The sequence below is a fragment of the Podarcis raffonei genome, chromosome 10 (assembly GCF_027172205.1).
Source record: "Podarcis raffonei isolate rPodRaf1 chromosome 10, rPodRaf1.pri, whole genome shotgun sequence".
NCBI classification, from domain to species: domain Eukaryota; kingdom Metazoa; phylum Chordata; class Lepidosauria; order Squamata; family Lacertidae; genus Podarcis; species Podarcis raffonei.
The window spans coordinates 75,596,197-75,612,976 of NC_070611.1; the positions used below are offsets into that span (position 1 = coordinate 75,596,197).

General features: G+C 51.4%; 1 protein-coding gene across 13 annotated transcripts in view; it reads left to right on the forward strand.

Moving 5' to 3' along the window:
* SHANK3 (SH3 and multiple ankyrin repeat domains 3) overlaps nucleotides 1-16,780 on the forward strand; it is a 446,567-nt gene that overhangs the window by 388,578 nt on the left and 41,209 nt on the right. For 11 of the 13 annotated variants that reach the window (XR_008332510.1, XR_008332512.1, XR_008332511.1 and 8 more), the window contains 2 exons: nucleotides 10,672-10,752; nucleotides 12,532-12,555. The exons of 1 other annotated variant lie outside the window; for it this stretch is intronic. Coding sequence is in view for 9 of the 12 variants with exons in the window: in XM_053406551.1 (XP_053262526.1) it covers nucleotides 10,672-10,752; nucleotides 12,532-12,555 (105 nt within the window). In the remaining 3 variants the exon portion in view is untranslated. The remainder of the gene's footprint in view (nucleotides 1-10,671; nucleotides 10,753-12,531; nucleotides 12,556-16,780) is intronic. One more of the 13 variants, XM_053406552.1, reaches the window with a different exon arrangement.

Sequence of the window (16,780 nt, forward strand, 5' to 3'; positions counted from 1 at the left end):
AGTTATTTTACATATTTCTCGTATGGCTGTTGCCCAGAGTAGTTGGATTTTGGGACACTCCCACCACACGTGGAGGTATGTGCCTGTGGAGGTGCACCCTCTCCAGCATTTTGGTGAGGTTCCTGGGCGTATTAGCGCTAGTTTCCTTGGTGTTAGGTACCACCTGTAGGTGAGTTTCAGTGTGAGTTCTTTTCTTTTCATTGATATGGATTTAAAGGGAGGTTTAGACCACATTCTGGTCCATTGCATGGGGTTAATCTCATAGCCTATGTCATTCTCCCATTGTTTTTTGATTGCGTCTAGGGGGTTTGTGGGATTTTGGAGTAGTATTTTGTATATTGCGGATACCGTCCCTTTACTGTTTCCCTTTGTTGTTAGGAGGAGGTTTTCGAAGGTTGTCAGGGGCCTAGTTGCTGCTAATTTTACTGTTGGGTTGTTTAAGAGGGCATGTAGTTGGTGTTGTGTTAACCAGGGCATTTGGGTGTCTTCTAGTTTGTCTTGTATTTCTTGTGTTGACAAAGGTTTGTTATTTTTATAAAAGTCTATTAGGCGATATAAGCCTTTGGTTCGCCAGGTTTTTATCTGGAGGTTTTGTGCTGCATGGTGGAATAATGGGTGGTACGCCAGGGGGATTAGTGGGGATGGGGTTGGGGATAGTTTGCCTATTTGTGTTTTCCATGCTTTGAGCATGGTCTGTGTGTACCTGTTGAGTGTTGTGGGAATTTTCTTTAGTTTGTTTGGGAGGAGTGGGTATGCTGTGGTGCAGGTATTTTCAATTGTGTCCCTCTCTAGGTGTACCCATTGTTTTGTCTCATCTTTGAGTATATATGGGATTATATGGCGTATTTGGTTGGCATTGTAATATGCTTCTATGTTGGGGATTCCCCATCCTCCTTCTGAGGTGGGGAGGTGCAGGTATTTGGGGCTTATTCTTGGTTTTTTATGTGAGAAGATGAAAGAGTGTAGTTTTCTCTGCCAACTGCGAAGTTGGGTTGGGGGGATCCAGATTGGGAGGGTTTGGAATAGGTAGGTTAGTTTTGGGAGTGTGATCATTTTGATCATGGCTATTTTGTCTGAGAGAGTGAAATTCATGTTATTCCATCTCTTTAGGTCTTTGTTAATTTGTCGCCACAGGGGCTTGTAGTTGTGGAGGTGCAATTTATTGAGGTTTCTGGTTATTTGTACCCCTAGGTATCTGAACTTGGTGTGGCAAAGTTTTATTTTGGTGACCTTCGTGAGTTCTTTTTGGGTGTGAGGAGGGGTGTTGAAGCACATAGTTTCTGACTTTGTGAAATTTACCTGTAGGCCCGACACCATTGCAAATGTGTTGAGTTCTCTGATTAGGGAGGTTGCTGTGCTTATGGGGTCTGGTGTTGTGATCATTAGGTCATCTGCAAAGAGCCCTAATTTATAGGTTCTGCCTTTTATTTCCACTCCCTTGATGTCTGTGGCTGCTCGGATGTGGATTGCTAGGGGTTCCAGAGCCAGGATAAATAAGAAGGGAGACAGTGGGCATCCTTGTTTCGTGCCTCTTTGGATAGCTATAGTATTAGAATCCATATTATTAGTTCTGCATCTTGCTGAGGCTTGGGAGTATATTTGTTTGAGGATTTGTAGGAAGTTGGGGCCAAATTTCATGTTAGTTAGTACTGCTAATATGTATTTCCACTCTAAGCAATCAAAGGCTTTGAGGATGTCTAAGGACATAATTGTCAATGGGAGTTTCGTTGCCTTGCTGTGTTCAATCAGGTTCAGTAATTTCCTGATGGGGTCTGTTATATTGCGGCCATGGACAAAGCCAGTCTGGTCTGGGGCTATTAACTTGTGTAGGAAGATTTTAGGCGGTTGGCCAAGATTGATGTGAATATCTTGTAGTCTTGGTTTATTAATGAGATTGGGCAGTATGATTCTACTTTGAGGCTATCTTTTAGTGGTTTTGGGATGGAGACTATTTTGGAGTGGGTCCAGGTTTTGGGGATGGGGCCCCCTTTTATGATGTCGTTGAATAGGCGGGTCATGTAGGGCATCAAGGGTTCTTTGAATTTCCTATAGAATTCTGCTGTGAAGCCATCTGGGCCTGGGGCTTTGTGTGGTTTCAGGTTTTTGAGGACCGCATCTATTTCTTCTGGGGTGATAGGGCTGTCCATGAATTCCTGTTCCTCATCAGTTAGGGTAGGCATGGTCAGTCCTGCTAGAAATTTTTTGATTTCCCTCTCTGGTGGGTTATGGGAGGTGTATAGGCTGGAGTAGAATTCTGCAAATTCTGAGATTATTTCTTTGGGGGAGAATGTTATGTTGCCGTCTTTTTTGGTGACACAGTGTATTCTTGTTTTGAGTGCTTTTTTCCTACATCTATTTGCTAGTAATCTGGAGTTTTCCCCTCCATATTCATAGAAACGTTGTTTAGAGTATAGAATGTTGATCATTGTTTTGTTGATTTCTAAGGAGTCTAGTTCTCTCCTTTTTTGTTCTATAAGTTTGAGGAGTTTTTTAGATCCTGTTTGTTTGTAGCGTGATGAGAGGACTGTGATGTCTTGTTCTATTTTGCTAATTTTTGAGGTGGTTTGTTTTTTTAAGGAATGTTTTCTCTTTTATGCAAGCTCCTCTGGTGACCGCTTTCATTGCGTCTCATAGGAGGGGGGTTGTTATATTGTCTACATCGTTTTCCTCGAAGTAGTTTTGGAGGGTTTTTGTGAGACTCTCTCTAATTTGTTTGTTTGTAGTTAGGATGGGACTGAAGGACCATGATGGGGTGGTTTGTGTTCCCTCTCCTATTTTAATGGTGACTTCTACTGGGGCGTGATCTGTGATTTTAATGTTACCTATGTTTGTTGATTCCACTGAGGGGATCAGACCCTGTGTGAGTAGAATGCTGTCCAGTCTGGACACTGTATCATGGCCTCCCGATTGGAATGTATGGCTGATGTCTCCCGGGTTTTGCTCACCCCAGATGTCGTAGAGACCCCTGTTTTTTAGCAATTTTAGTAATTTGTAAGAGTTCCTAGTTGTTGGAGGTTTCCTTCGGAGGAAGGTTGCCCATGGGGTTGTAGGGTGGATATCTTTCAGGGATATACCTTTCATATTTAGATTGAGGTCCCCTCCTAGGATTGCTTCCCCTTCAGAGAAGGAGAGGAATTTGTTTAGTGTATTCTGGAAGAATTCTAATTGTTTCGCCTTTGGGGCATATATGGAGCCGATTGTCAGTTTGATTTTGCCGTCTAGTGTCCCTTTAGCGAAAATGAATCTGCCTTTTTTGTCCTTGAGGACTGTTGTGGCAGTGAAGTGCAGGTCTCTACTAAGTATTATGGCTACACCACGTGCTTTCCCTGAGCCTCGTGCGACCCACTGTTGACTGAAGCGGGGGTCGCTCAGGAGTTTGCTGCCTTTGGGTGGGTTGTGTATTTCTTGTAGGAAGGTGATGTGTGGTTTCATGGTGTTTATGTATGAGGTGATGCGCTTTCTTTTGATGGGGTTTCCCAGCCCCCTCACATTTAATGTAATTGCTTTTAGGTTAGCCATCTTGCTTATCTATTATGTGGGGCGATTCCCTGCCAACCCGTTCGGGTTGTCTTGTGTGTCTCTCTTCATGTTGTTTAAAGAACCAGTGGGGTTGCGCTGACCTAGGGTGTGGTGGGTGGGGGGCTAGTGGGATTAGAGTAAGATTTGGGTTAAAGAGTAGGGGGTAAGTTGTGGAGAGTTTCCTATATGTAGTCATATAGGTGTTTGTTTGGGGTATTTTGGGCCATCTGGCATTTAGCCAGTTGGTCCTAGGTCTCAGCTGGTGTGGAGGGCCGTGTTCAAGGGCAGGCCAGGCCATCCCCCCTGTTGTTTGCGATGGGGGGTGATCAGCGAGACAGTGTGAAGTGACTTTGTAACGTCGCTGTCAAGTATAAGGTTCATAAGCAATGTTGCCAATGTTTTGAGCAACATTGTTGGTGTGTTGGGGTGGGGATGTGGGTGCTGGTACGCTCTGGTGCCACCATAGTGCTGGTTGGGTATCAGATTTTAGCCTGATTGTGGGTTGTGTTATTAAGGTTGGAGTTGTTTTTCCTTAGTATGGAGTATGGGGATGTTGAAGGTGTGGGTGATGGGGAGTGTGGTTGAGGTCGTCTGGACTGGTGTTGGGGTGAGGATTTCTGTGGGGGTGCAGGGCTGGGGGGGATGTTGATGGTGTTAACTAAATCTATGTTTTGGGGGGGGGAGAGAGGGGGAAAGGGGGGGGAATCACCAGTCCTTCAGTTTGTGGTTTTTTCCTGGTTGCTTCATTCAGCTGGGGTTGTTGTTGTTGTAGGGTTGTCCATCTGCGATGAATTGGTTTGGTTAATCTTGGTCTGGTTTCTTGTGTCGTATGGCTGGCGGGACGATTCTGAGCGTGATGCTTGCCTGTATTGGTTTGCGTTGTTGTGCCGCTTCTGTTGTTTCTTTTTCTTCTGTACCGTCGTCCAGTTGTTTGCTGTTGTTTCCTCGTGGTTGGGGCTGTCACTTGGTGGGTTTGTCGGTTGCCATTCCGGTGGGAGGTCGAGTTCAAGGTTCTTTAGTAGTTGCAGGGCCTCAGATATGTTGGTGGCCGTGTGTTGTGTTGTATTAGTTGTTACAATGAGGCGGAAGGGGAAGCCCCATCGGTATTTGATCCCTGCTTGTTGGAGACGCTGGGTGAATGGGCGCAGGCTTTTCCTCCGGTTTAGGGTATCCTGGGATAAGTCCTGTAAGGCCAGGATGGGGGTTTCTCCATATCGAAGGTTGGTTAAGTTTCTGATGTTGTTCCATACCTCTTCCTTCTTTTTGTAGCGTGTGAAGCATACAATGATGTCTCTTGGGGGGGGGGCGCTGGGTTTTGGCATAGGTTTTAGGGCTCTGTGAGCCCTCTCCAAGTCATCTGCCTCAAGTTTCAGGCTTGGGATTGTGTTTTTCAGCCAGCGTATAATTAGGTCTGCTGGGCTTTTCTCCTCTGTTTTTTCAGGAAAGTTGCGGAAGCGGATGTTACAACGTCTATTGCGGTCTTCAAGGTCGGCTTGCTTAATTTTCATCTCTCTGTGTTCTGCTTCCATTTGGTTTACCAGTTCGTCCAGTTTCTTGTTCACACGTGCGTTCTCCTCCCGGTATTGCTCTATTATTCTTTCTTGCATTTGGTTCTTGTTCTCTAGAGCTTCCACTTTGGAGGTTAGATTGTTGATTAGTACCTGCATGGGAGCCATTGTGGCCTTCAGTGTTTCTTCTAATCGTGCTTCTAATCTTGCTTCCATTTCCCTCAGGTCTCGTTTCGTTACTGGGCGGTCATCATCTTGAAGGGGAGTTACGGTCTTAGCATTCTGTGTATCTGTGTATCTGAAGGTCTGTGTATCTGAAGAAGTGTGCATGCACACGAAAGCTCATACCAAGAACTAACTTAGTTGGTCTTTAAGGTGCTACTGGAAGGAAAAAATTTTTTTTGTTTGGTCTTAGCATTGTTTGCCATCTCCCTGGTTGGTGTCATCTCAGTCTCCCTAATGGTTTTGGTTTGAGGTTGGCTTGGCATCCTCTTGGAGTAGAGCGATGGTTAGGAGTTGTGGCAGTGGTGGTTCCTGGGTATTGTTGGGTTGCTGAGCTGATCAGGCATTGCTGGCTGGTGGCTTGTGCAGAGCGTTTGGATTAGGTGGTCATTTGTGTCACTTCTAGCCTGTGTTTTAAGAACTTCTGTAGGGCTTCTGTAGTTGCCTCAGCGGTGCCGCCAAAGCGGGGGGGGGCAGGTAAGAAGATGAGTAGACTAACGGACAGACAGTTCATATAAAGGGAGGGGGTCAGCAGGTAGAGATGCAAAAGATTAGGGGGTGGGGCCAGGGGAAATATTTGTTTCGGAGGGGGTTGTATATACCCCAAAGGGGTACTGTACTGGGGTCCAGTTAAGGTGGAAGTTGGGGTTGGGAGTGCACTCAGAAGCAGAGACAGACAAATAGGCTATATGTAAAGGGTGGAGGGAGTAAAAGGAAGAAGAAGAAAGAAGAAGGGGGAGCGGGGGGGGAGAGGAGAGATTGGAGTATAAGAGAAGAGAGAGAGAGAGACAAAAAGAGAGTTGAAATATCAGCGGTAATAGATTGCAGCAATAGTTTTAGCTATAGTATGAGGGGGCAAAGTATGATACAGTGATATGAATGTGTGTATGTGTTTCCTTTAGGGGAAGGGGAGGGGGGGGAGAAAGGGAGGAGGGAGAGAAAAGGAGAGGAGGAGGGGGAATGGTGGGAAAAGGAAGGAGAACAAAAGAGAGGGGAGAGGGAGGGAGGGAGGGTGAACTGTGGCAATGGTATGGGGAAAAGAGGGGTGGGGGGAGAGGGCTCCCTCCTCAAAAACAATCTGACGAACAGGCTAAAAAAAGGGGGGGTTGATTTTTTTAAAGTAAAGGGGATAGAAAACAAAATTGGGGATGGAAAGTGAAAAGTGGGATAGAAGGAAAAAATAAGGAGGGGTGAAGAGAGAGAGAGGGGAGAGAAAAAAGGAAGAGAAAAATAAAAGGGGAGAGTTGAGGGGGAGAGTAGCAATAGCAATAGCAGTGATATGGAGAAAAATTTTGTTTTAAAAGAGAGTGGTGGTCGTAGCAGGGGGGCGAAGGATTCCCCCCTCAAGAAGAAGCTGACAATTAGAATAGAAAGGGCTCTAAAGGGGGGGGGATTGTGTGTGTGTGTGTGTGTGTGTTGTTGTTGTTGTTTTTAAAAAAACTATTTCCCCCTAATTATTATTATTATCTTTTGTTTGTAAATAATAATAATAATTAAAATGGTACGGGTAGAAGATAAAAATGAGAATTAAAGGTTTAAAAAATGTGTTTTTGTGTGTATATATATATATATATAAAGTTATTTTATTTTAAAAAATGAGTAAGGTACGAAGAGGATAGGTAAAAGAGAGTGGAAAGTCTGGGGCGAAGTGGCAGTCCCAGGAAATGACCTGTGTTGTTTCAGGGCTCTTTTCTGGGTTGTTGTTGTTGTTTAGTCGTTTAGTCGTGTCCGACTCTTCGTGACCCCCTGGACCAGAGCACGCCAGGCACTCCTGTCTTCCACTGCCTCCCGCAGTTTGGTCAAACTCATGCTGGTCGCTTCAAGAACACTGTCCCACCATCTCGTCCTCTGTCGTCCCCTTCTCCTTGTGCCCTCCATCTTTCCCAACATCAGGGTCTTTTCCAGGGAGTCTTCTCTTCTCCTGAGGTGGCCAAAGTATTGGAGCCTCAGCTTCAGGATCTGTCCTTCCAGTGAGCACTCAGGGCTGATTTCCTTCAGAATGGATGCGTTTGATCTTCTTGCAGTCCATGGGACTCTCAAGAGTCTCCTCCAGCACCAAAATTCAAAAGCAAAATTCAAAAGCATCTTTTCTGGGTACTGCCATTTTAATTCTTAAGAGGGGAGTTTGAGGTGAAAATAAAATGAGATTTAAGTTGGGGTGTGTGTGTGGAAAAGGGTGTCTTTAAATAGTGTAGAAAAGGTAGAAACAACAATTAAAGTTCAAGTAAAGGGTGGCTGCAGCAGCAGTGGCCCCTCTTTTAAAAAGAAGAATGATAAAAGTAGGTATATGGGGGGGGATAAAAAAGATTTTTAATTTTTTTTTAAAAAAAGGGAGAGGGGGGAGGAGGAAGGGGTTAACAAAAAGGGGGTTAAAAAAAAAGAAAAAGAAAGGGGGGGAAAGGGTAGTTTCTTCCTTTCTGTGATCTCCTTTGTCATGCGGCTTTTCGCTGTTTTCCTTGCCGCTGGGGGCTCAGCCACGTGTTTTTTCGGAGCCTCTTTTTCCTTCCTGGTGCTCACCTACCTCTCCTCTTTTTTCCCGTCGGCAGAGATGGGGGCAGCAGCGGTAAAGTTGGGGCTCCTTTTTCTGTCTTTCTTTTTCTTCCTCTCTCCCCCTTTCTTTCTCCCTCTTTGCTTTAGCTCCATTGTTCTCCTGGTTTTGGAGCTCCTCTGGGCTGTTGGGGGGGGGTCGGGTGCCTTTCCGGCTCAATCTCAGTCCTGGGGGGGGGGGGTTGGCTCCTTTGATAGACTCCCGGGCACCCCCGATTCCTCTCCGCTGGCGGTGCTGGCGGCAGCAGTCTTGGGAGCCCGGGAATCGGCCAGACAGCCTTTTACTCTGGCTGGCTTCAGGAGCTCTTTTCTGCTGTTGCAGCTGCCATGCTGCCTCGCCGGAAGGAGCGAGCCTGCCTGTTGTTTAGTCGTTGTGTCCGCCTCTTCGTGACCCCCTGGACCACAACACGCCAGGCACTCCTGTCTTCCACTGCCTCCTGCAGTTTGGTCAAACTCATGCTGGTAGCTTCAAGAACACTGTCCCACCATCTCGTCCTCTGTCGTCCCCTTCTCCTTGTGCCCTCCATCTTTCACAGCATCAGGGTCTTTTCCAGGGAGTCTTCTCTTCTCATGAGGTGGCCAAACTTTGGAGCCTCAGCTTCAGGATCTGTCCTTCCAGTGAGCACTCAGGGCTGATTTCCTTCAGAATGGAGAGGTTGGATCTTCTTGCAGTCCATGGGACTCTCAAGAGTCTCCTCCAGCAACAGAATTCAAAAACATCAATTCTTCGGCGATCAGCCTTCTTTATGGTCCAGCTTTCACTTCCATACATCACTACTGGGAAAACCATGGCTTGAACTATACGGACCTTTGTTGGCAAGGTGATGTCTCTGCTTTTGAAGATGCTGTCTAGGTTTGTCATTGCTTTTCTCCCAAGAAGCAGGCATCTGCCCCTCCTAAAAGTTGTGCCAGAGGCGTCGCCGCCCAAAATAGACAGATCAGGAGGATTGCTCAGTGTGCGCGCGCATTGGAGGTTTTTAAGCAGAAGGTTGGGTGGCCCTCTGTTGGGGATGAGATTCCTGCATTGCAGCAGGTTGGACTTGATGATGCTTGGGGGTCCCTTATGACTCTACCGTTGGCTTTGTCAAGAAGCTAGCCCTGAGGAAGGACTGGGTGGGAAATGAAGCCGTAGTTCTGGCATGAGAGCCAGCCAGTCACATCTCATGCGCCTCCCATGCTCCATGTGAGCAGCACCTGCCCATTACAAGCTCCCCTTTGTGGCTGAGGCCGCACCACACCACCTCTCCTTCCGGGTATGGGGTGGGGCAGTGCCTGCCTTTGCCCCCCCCCACTCCCTGGTGCCACAGAAGCCTCGCCTGTGGCGAGTCAGGAGGGAGCTGGGAAAGCGAGGCAGCTTCCCTCCCACACAGCGGAGACAGAGCGAGGGGGAGGGTGGGCTCGGCTCCTATTTTTAGCCCCGTGGGTCTGTGCTGTGGGGAAGGAGGAGACGGCTGTGGGGGGAGCTCCAGGGTCCCTCTGTGCCTGCTTGGGTGGCAGGGAGCCAGGCGGCTTGGAGAGCCAGCAGCGGGGAGAGGAAGGGAGGCAACTTGCCACCCAGAGCTGTAATTATCCTGCGCGCTGCCAGAGTGCGCGAGTGCGAGTCGTGGGGAAAGACGGAGCCGTGCGGTGGGCATCGCGCTGCTGACTCCGCTCACTGCCTCCTGGGGGGTCTGCTCATTCCCCGGCTGGAGGGAGAGAGAGAGAGAGAGAGAGAGAGAGACGTCTCTGAGCTTTCGGCACCTCCGGCAGACGTGGCGATCCGTCCCTGAGCACCCAGGTGGCCGGCACCCAGCAAAGCATCTGTCTCCTGCTGTCAGAAAGCGCACCCTCTGGGCTGGGCACCGCGAAGACCTTCTCCGGCAGTGAAGACCCCGGGCACCTCCTGCACAAGCCGGCTGGCACCCATCTCCTGGCAGGAGACAGCCCAATTGCTCGCTGCTTCAGCAAGGGCAGGACCGCGTGGCGGTCGGAGGTCTTCCCGCCCCCCTCGACTCTCTGGCCTTGCCCCCACCCCACCCCGACTGGGCTCACAGCTTCCTCCCCGGCTCGCCTTGTGTGAGAATCGTGCTTCTTCTCTGCTCCCCCCCCCTCCGCCCCTGTTTTGGGGGTCTCTGATGCAGGCGCCTCCGGCAGCAGCTCGGAGCTCCGGTTTCCATGGCGACGGGGAGCGTTGAAGCCCGCATTGTTACGGATCTCGGGGCGAGGGAGAGCGGAGCGACGAGCCAGCCTTTCTGCTCCTCCGCTCTGTCACAAACCCCATGGCAGATGGAGCCTCGCTCTGGCATCGCCGCCGCTGGACGGGCTGGCTAGGGAGAGCCGGGGACCAGCCCTGCCCTCTGCCGCCGCCTCGGAGCGAGGTCTCCACATGCCCTAGCTGCTTGGCAGCACTGCCGCTGGGCAGAGGCCCCGAGGGCAGTGCCAGCCCCCAGAGTTAATGGAGAGCCAGGCCAGGCGGGGGAACAAGAACCTGGCCATGAAAACGAGGACCTAGGACCAGCGATATCACCTTGGTGCCGTCCCCCCTTTGCCCATGGCCTGCCTGGCAGGGAGAGGGCCACCAGCCAGGGAGAGGGTGCGCTGAGCGGCAGGATTGGGCAGACCATGCCTGGGAGCCCCCTGAGCTGAGGGTCCCGGCCAGAACGCTCTCCTGCCCCTGCCCCGATTGCCCTCCCTGCTCTCACCCCGGCCGGCCGCGGGACCATGAAGAAGTTTGCCTCCACTCGCAGCCTGAACAAAATCCTTCAGCAGTGCGACTCCTCTTCCTCCCGCGAGTACGAGGAGATCCAGGCCGTGGAGAAGAAGTGGCACCTGCACCTGGCAACGCCCAGGAAGCTGCTGGACCGCAAGTGCAAAATGCCCTCCCTCTTCCTTTCAGCCCCGCCGCCGCCCAAGAGGGCGCCCAGCACCACCCTGACGCTGCGATCCAAGTCTATGACCGCCGAGCTGGAGGAGCTGGGTGAGTCCTGGCAAGAGGGCGGGAGGTCGAGGGGGTGGACCCAAAGGAGAGCACGCATGGCGGGCGGGGCGGAGGGTTGCTGCCCCCACTCCTCAGGCTTACCACACACACCCCAAGAGAGGTTTGGGGGTGCCCTGGCCACACCCACCTGCCCTCCAGCTCCGAGGCTGTTTCAAGGCCACTGCCCTCCCAAATATAACCCTGCAAGGTAGATGAGACTGGCGGTGCAGCAAGGTCACGCCCAGTGAGCCTCATGGCCAAGGGAGTTTCGAACCCTGGCCCCTCCCACCTCATTTAACCAGCACAACAACCCTGCGAGGTGGGTTGGCCCGAGAGAGGCAGCAACTAGCCTCCAAAGTCACGTCCGGTGAGCTGAGAGCGGGTGGGCGGGATTTGAACCCAGGCCTCTCCCAGGTCCTGGCCCAACACTCTCCCAGCGTTTCCCCTCTCCCGACTCCCCTGGCGTGGTCCTTGTGGGGCCCGGTTTCCCCTCCTGGTCCTGCGTCGCTGTGCCCATTCCTGCCACCAGCAACATGCTGCTGAGACTCCCTGCTTAATGCCAGACTGCTTTCCCTGGCGCTTCCAGCAGAACTTCCCTCTCTGTGCCCAGCTCTGGGCCTTTGCCCTCGTGGTGCCCGGGCACAGCCATCCCCCCTCCAAGCCTGTCATCCTTTTGACTCATTCTCACCTTGCACTCTCCCACCTTCCTTCCTCCCCGGACCTCGAGATGGCATAGTGTTGTGTTGGGTGCCCAAGAGGTCTCTCACCCGGGCATTGAGCAGGCCTGGACCTGCTTAGCTGGGCTAACGGGGCTGTACCCCTGTGCCTGCCCCGCTAACTGCCTCCCCCAACCCATCTCCAGACTCAGGAATGCTTTGCTCTTTCTCTGAGCAGGGAAGGTTTGGTGGAGTGCGAAAGTTGGTGCCCTATGGGGGGGAGAGAACCATGGTTTTCTGTGCCCCATGGCTTCCACCCCACTCCAGAGAAAAGTCCTGGCATCCCAGGGGGGTCACTGTTCCCACCTTTGGGGTGGCATACTCAGAGTGCTCCTTGGAAAATCACCAGCTTCTTCGGCAATTCGGGGGGGGGGGCGGGCGGGCAGCTTCCTGGCCCGAAAGTGAGGAGATAATGGGAGGGGCAGGTTGTGCCTGAATGCTACACCCGCACCCCACCCCATTCCATGCACAGCCTCATGCACAGCAGATGTGGGGCTGGCCTGGGTGGCTCAGGGAACCCTGTATGTGCCGAAAGGCTGGGGAAACTGAGCCCCCAAAGGGGTCCCTCCCTTCCTCTCCCCCCCACCGGCCTGTGAGGACATTCTCTGCTGAGGGGGGGGCTATTTTCCAGTGCTTGGGCTCCAATCCGCTCAGAACCCCTGTCCCTAGACTCTGTGTGGAAGGGGAAGGCAGTCAGCACATGCCCAGAGACCCCCCTCCCTTTCCAAAACTGAGTTTTGGCAGTAGAGGGGGTGACTCAAACTGAGCTGGCCTGCTGTGGGGGGGGGCCGAAATCCCCCAGTGCTGCTATTTGAGGCTGGGAAGGCAGGTGAGAGGGTGCATGACGGGGTGGGGGCTTGCATGGACACCTCGCTGGGAAGCATCACAGAATGCAGCTTGCCACCCCCCAAAAAACTTGGGGGCAGACCCTTCCCTATAGAGCCATCTTACCTTGGCAGAGGCAGCAGACAAGGGGGCACAGCATGCCAGGGGTGTGGGGGCAAGGGGGGGAGTGCACCCTGCACACCATTGATGTCCTGTACTTTTGTTTCTTGATTCCAAGCCTCAATGCGGAGGAGGAAAGGGGGTGAGTTCAGCCGCCCATCTCCAGGGCTCGTCCATACCCCTCTTGATCCAAACTGCCCCTTCCTCCCTCCCTCCCCCTCTCCCCAGCATGATGGGAAGGTGCACTGGGACCCCAGTCCATGCTAATGGCCGCAGGACACATGGGAGAGTGGACCTTTTGCTCTCCTAAGCCGTTTCTGGTCTTTGCAATGTTCCGTTTGTGGAAGGAGGGAGGTTCGGGAGAGGAAGGCTTCGTGCCAGCATGGCAAACCACGTCCTAAGTTCACGTTGTTTGTTGGTGGGGAGGACGGCAGTGCAGCCCATGGAATGAGAGGTCCATCCGTGCAGCCTCTACAAAGTTTTCCTGGGGATTGTGAGGTCAGCTTCTTGAAGACCGGCCAGTGTGTCCGTGTGGATTTCCGGATGTAGCGCTCTTGTTGAGCTCAGGGGCAACCCCCCCGCCAGACACCGCTTCAGGTTCAAAGAACGACGAGGGCTTAGGGTGTTTTGTTTGCTTGCATGACTGTGGCTGCGTTGTGCAAAGATCTGTGTGCACACCCACGTACGCATGCAAAACGTATACCCAAACAACACACCCCATGTATAGGCTTCCTCCATTCCAGCAGAAAATAAACAGCGATGGCTATTAGTTAAAAACAGTAATCAATGCCTTCATTAGCATTGCAGAGGGGTGTACAAGCTGACCTCTAGGGGTCCCTTGAGATCTGCAGTTCTATGGTAACTCAGGGCCATGGTGACCCCACAGCGGCAGCCCTGGGCCTTTCAGGTTTTGCACGCTCTCCGAAAGCCAACAAGATGAGAGGAACCACTAAACTAATTGGGGACACCGTTTCCTCAGCCTCAGAGCAATTGCCTCAAGGCTCCTGTTCCCCTTTCTTATAGCTTTTTAATGGCTGTTTCTATTGCCAGAGCTCCGTATCCACATGATAAAATGTAAAGAGCAATAAAAGAATTACATAAATAGATCGGTGCGACCTTATCGTGGCTTAAAACCACACCAGGAGGGAGTTCTTGGGTTTGCTCTTTTCCAGATTCCCAAACATAGATGGCTAGAAGTTGCTGGTAAAAGGTAAAGGTAAAGGTACCCCTGCCCGTACGGGCCAGTCTTGACAGACTCTGGGGTTGTGCGCCCATCTCACTCTATAGGCCGGGGGCCAGCGCTGTCCGCAGACACTTCCGGGTCATGTGGCCAGCGTGACAAGCTGCATCTGGCGAGCCAGCGCAGCACACGGAACGCCGTTTACCTTCCCGCTGGTAAGCGGTCCCTATTTATCTACTTGCACCCGGGGGTGCTTTCAAACTGCTAGGTTGGCAGGCGCTGGGACCGAGCAGCGGGAGCGCACCCCGCCACGGGGATTCGAACCGCCGACCTTTCGATCGGCAAGCCCTAGGCGCTGAGGCTTTTACCCACAGCGCCACCCGCGTCCCTCAGAAGTTGCTGGTAGCCAACTGCAAATTCCACAGGCATTAAAATTGTCAAGAGAGTGTGAAACAGCAGCTCCTTCAGCCACGCCAATTGTGAGCTTCAGGCTGGAGTCCTCAGGCATTCAGAAGGGAACTGGGTGGTTTCGCACACTTAATCCTCCTTGAGGATTTCCCATAATGAGCATCTGATGGTCGCTTCCTGTGAATACAGGTTGCTGGACTAGCTGGGCCCCTGGCCTGATCCAGCAGGCTTTTTAGTAGAATAAAATAATCACAGAACTGTAGCATTGGAAGGGAACCCAGTGGTCATCTAATCCAAGCCTCTGCAATGCAGGAATCACATCCCAAACATCCATGGACACATGGCCAGCCAAGCTCCAATGATGGAGAGTCCACCACCTTCCGAGGGAGACCATTTCACTGCCAAACATCTCTTCAGCATCTTGGTCCCCATGACCCCGGGTTCAGACATCACACTAAGGGCTTCTCCAGACTTAGCTTTTGTCCTGTTCTTTCCAGGCAGAGGTCCACAATTTATTAAGGCTCTGTGTCCGAGCGGTCTTTGTTTTTTATTTTGCTCCGAGCTTTCTCCACAAAAACCCATTCTTTAAAGCTGAATCGGGGCAAACATCCATTTGGGTTTTCTGTGGATTGACATTTGCTCCAACTGAGCTTTAAAGAGCGGGTTTTCATGGAGAATGCTCTGGAAAAATTAAAAGGGCACTGAGACATGGAGCTTTAAAGAGCAGAAAGCCAAGCCGGAGCTCAGGTGCGCATCGGCCATAAGCCGTGTTTTGGCATGGCGTTATGCGCAAACATGTTCGCTGATGTGCTGAGAGATGTCCACCTTTATCCTGCCATCACACCCTGGTCTAGGCAGAGCATAGCAGGGGGTGCTCCCAAGGAAAGTGCATGCCCTATGCAAAGCATTGAAAATCAGCTCCAATTCCACTTGCAGTTAACGGCACAATAACAGAGGATTTTAAACACCATAAGGCAACAGTCTATAACCACCCAGAGACAAGCAAATCCGGCTAATATGCCACATAGGAGATTTTTCTCGCGTGCCCTTGTATTTACAGGACCACCTCTCCTGGTATGCCCTGCAGAGGACCTTGAGGCCCGGGCCCTAAGGAAGTCAGATTATCCTCCACCAGGGCCAGGGCCTTCTCAGTGATGGCTCCGACATGGTGGAATGCTCTGTCCCATGAGACCAGGGCCCTGCAGGGTTTAACCTCCTTCCGTTGGGCCTGTAAGACAGAGCTATTCTGCCTGGCTTTCAATTTGAACTTCGCCTGATCTTTTATTCCCCTTCCTTCCATCCCCCTCCCCTTTATATGAAGATTCCCCGCTCTGGGATCCCACAGTTAATTCTCCCCTGGTCTCCTCGCTGGCCCAAGTAGGACTAATTTAGCCAGCTAGCCCTGGTGATCATCTAATGTTTATTGGATGGATTTTCCCCCTAAATTGATTTTTGAATTCTGAATTGATTGTTATTCACGTTTTATACTGTATTTTATGCTGTTTTTTGTTGCATCAGTTAAGTGTTTTTAATTTGTTGTTAGCCCCCCTGAGCCCGGTTTTCTGAACCGGGAAGGGCGGGGTATAAATAATTTTATTATTATTATTATTACAACAAGCTTTTAAAGGATTCACCTGGGTGCTTGCTTTCATCAGTAGTCCTCAAGCAATGAAGCAACGGGCTGTTTCTTTCTTTACGACTGCCGCGGTTCTAATGGTGAAAGCAACTCCCTGATCGCATAACGGTGGCTGGCAGGTGTGTTGCCATATTCTTTGGGGGGGGAGAGGCACCTCTTCGATTCAGAGCCTGGGCATGAAAGTGAGCCCATCAGACCGGGCAGCAGTGAGACTCGAAGGGGGAAGGGGCTTCAGGCAGAGAAAGGATGCCCAAAACAGGGCCAGCAGACGAATGTGCCCAAACAAGCAGCAGTGAGATGTTTGCTGGCAGCTCCTGGCAGGAAGTGGTGGGTGTGCCATACGGTCTCATCCAGAGGGATGAAGGGGCCTGAGAGGAGGAGAGAGGAGGAGGGGAGGCTGTGATGAGAAACCATGGGGAAACCAGCCTTTTGCGCTGGCCCAACCATTGGTTCAGCTTTCTAAAAGCAAACTGCAGCAAGTCTCCAGCCCAGACAGAACCCTGTGTGGCTGGCAGCAGCAACCGAGTCTGGAACAACCCATGACGGTCACTCGCTCCGTTTAAGAGGAACGCCACAGGTGCCCCATAGCCTGAGAGTGCCCTACTAGGCATCAGTGTTGGCTATTTGCAGATTAGTTACATAGGTTCACAGCGGGTGGCGCTGTGGGTTAAACCACAGAGCCTAGGACTTGCCGATCAGAAGGTCGGCAGTTCAAATCCCCGCGACGGGGTGAGCTCCCGTTGCTCGGTCCCTGCTCCTGCCAACCTAGCAGTTTGAAAGCACGTCAAAGTGCAAGTAGATAAATAGGTACCACTCCAGCGGGAAGGTAAACGGCGTTTCCGTGCGCTGCTCTGGTTCGCCAGAAGCGGCTCAGTCCTGCTGGCCACATGACCTGGAAGCTGTATGCCGGCTCCCTTGGCCAGTAAAGCGAGATGAGTGTCGCAACCCCAGAGTCGGCCACGACTGGACCTAATGGTCAGGGGTCCCTTTACCTTTACATAGGTTCACACTTTTTGAGAGGTCAAAAGTGCCTCCACCCAAAACCACCATAAACTGTAGTTTTCATCTGTCAGCTGTGGGAACGTCAGAGCTTTCTCGGCTTCTGACGGTCAACCATTCTGGAACTCTTCCAGACCCACACCA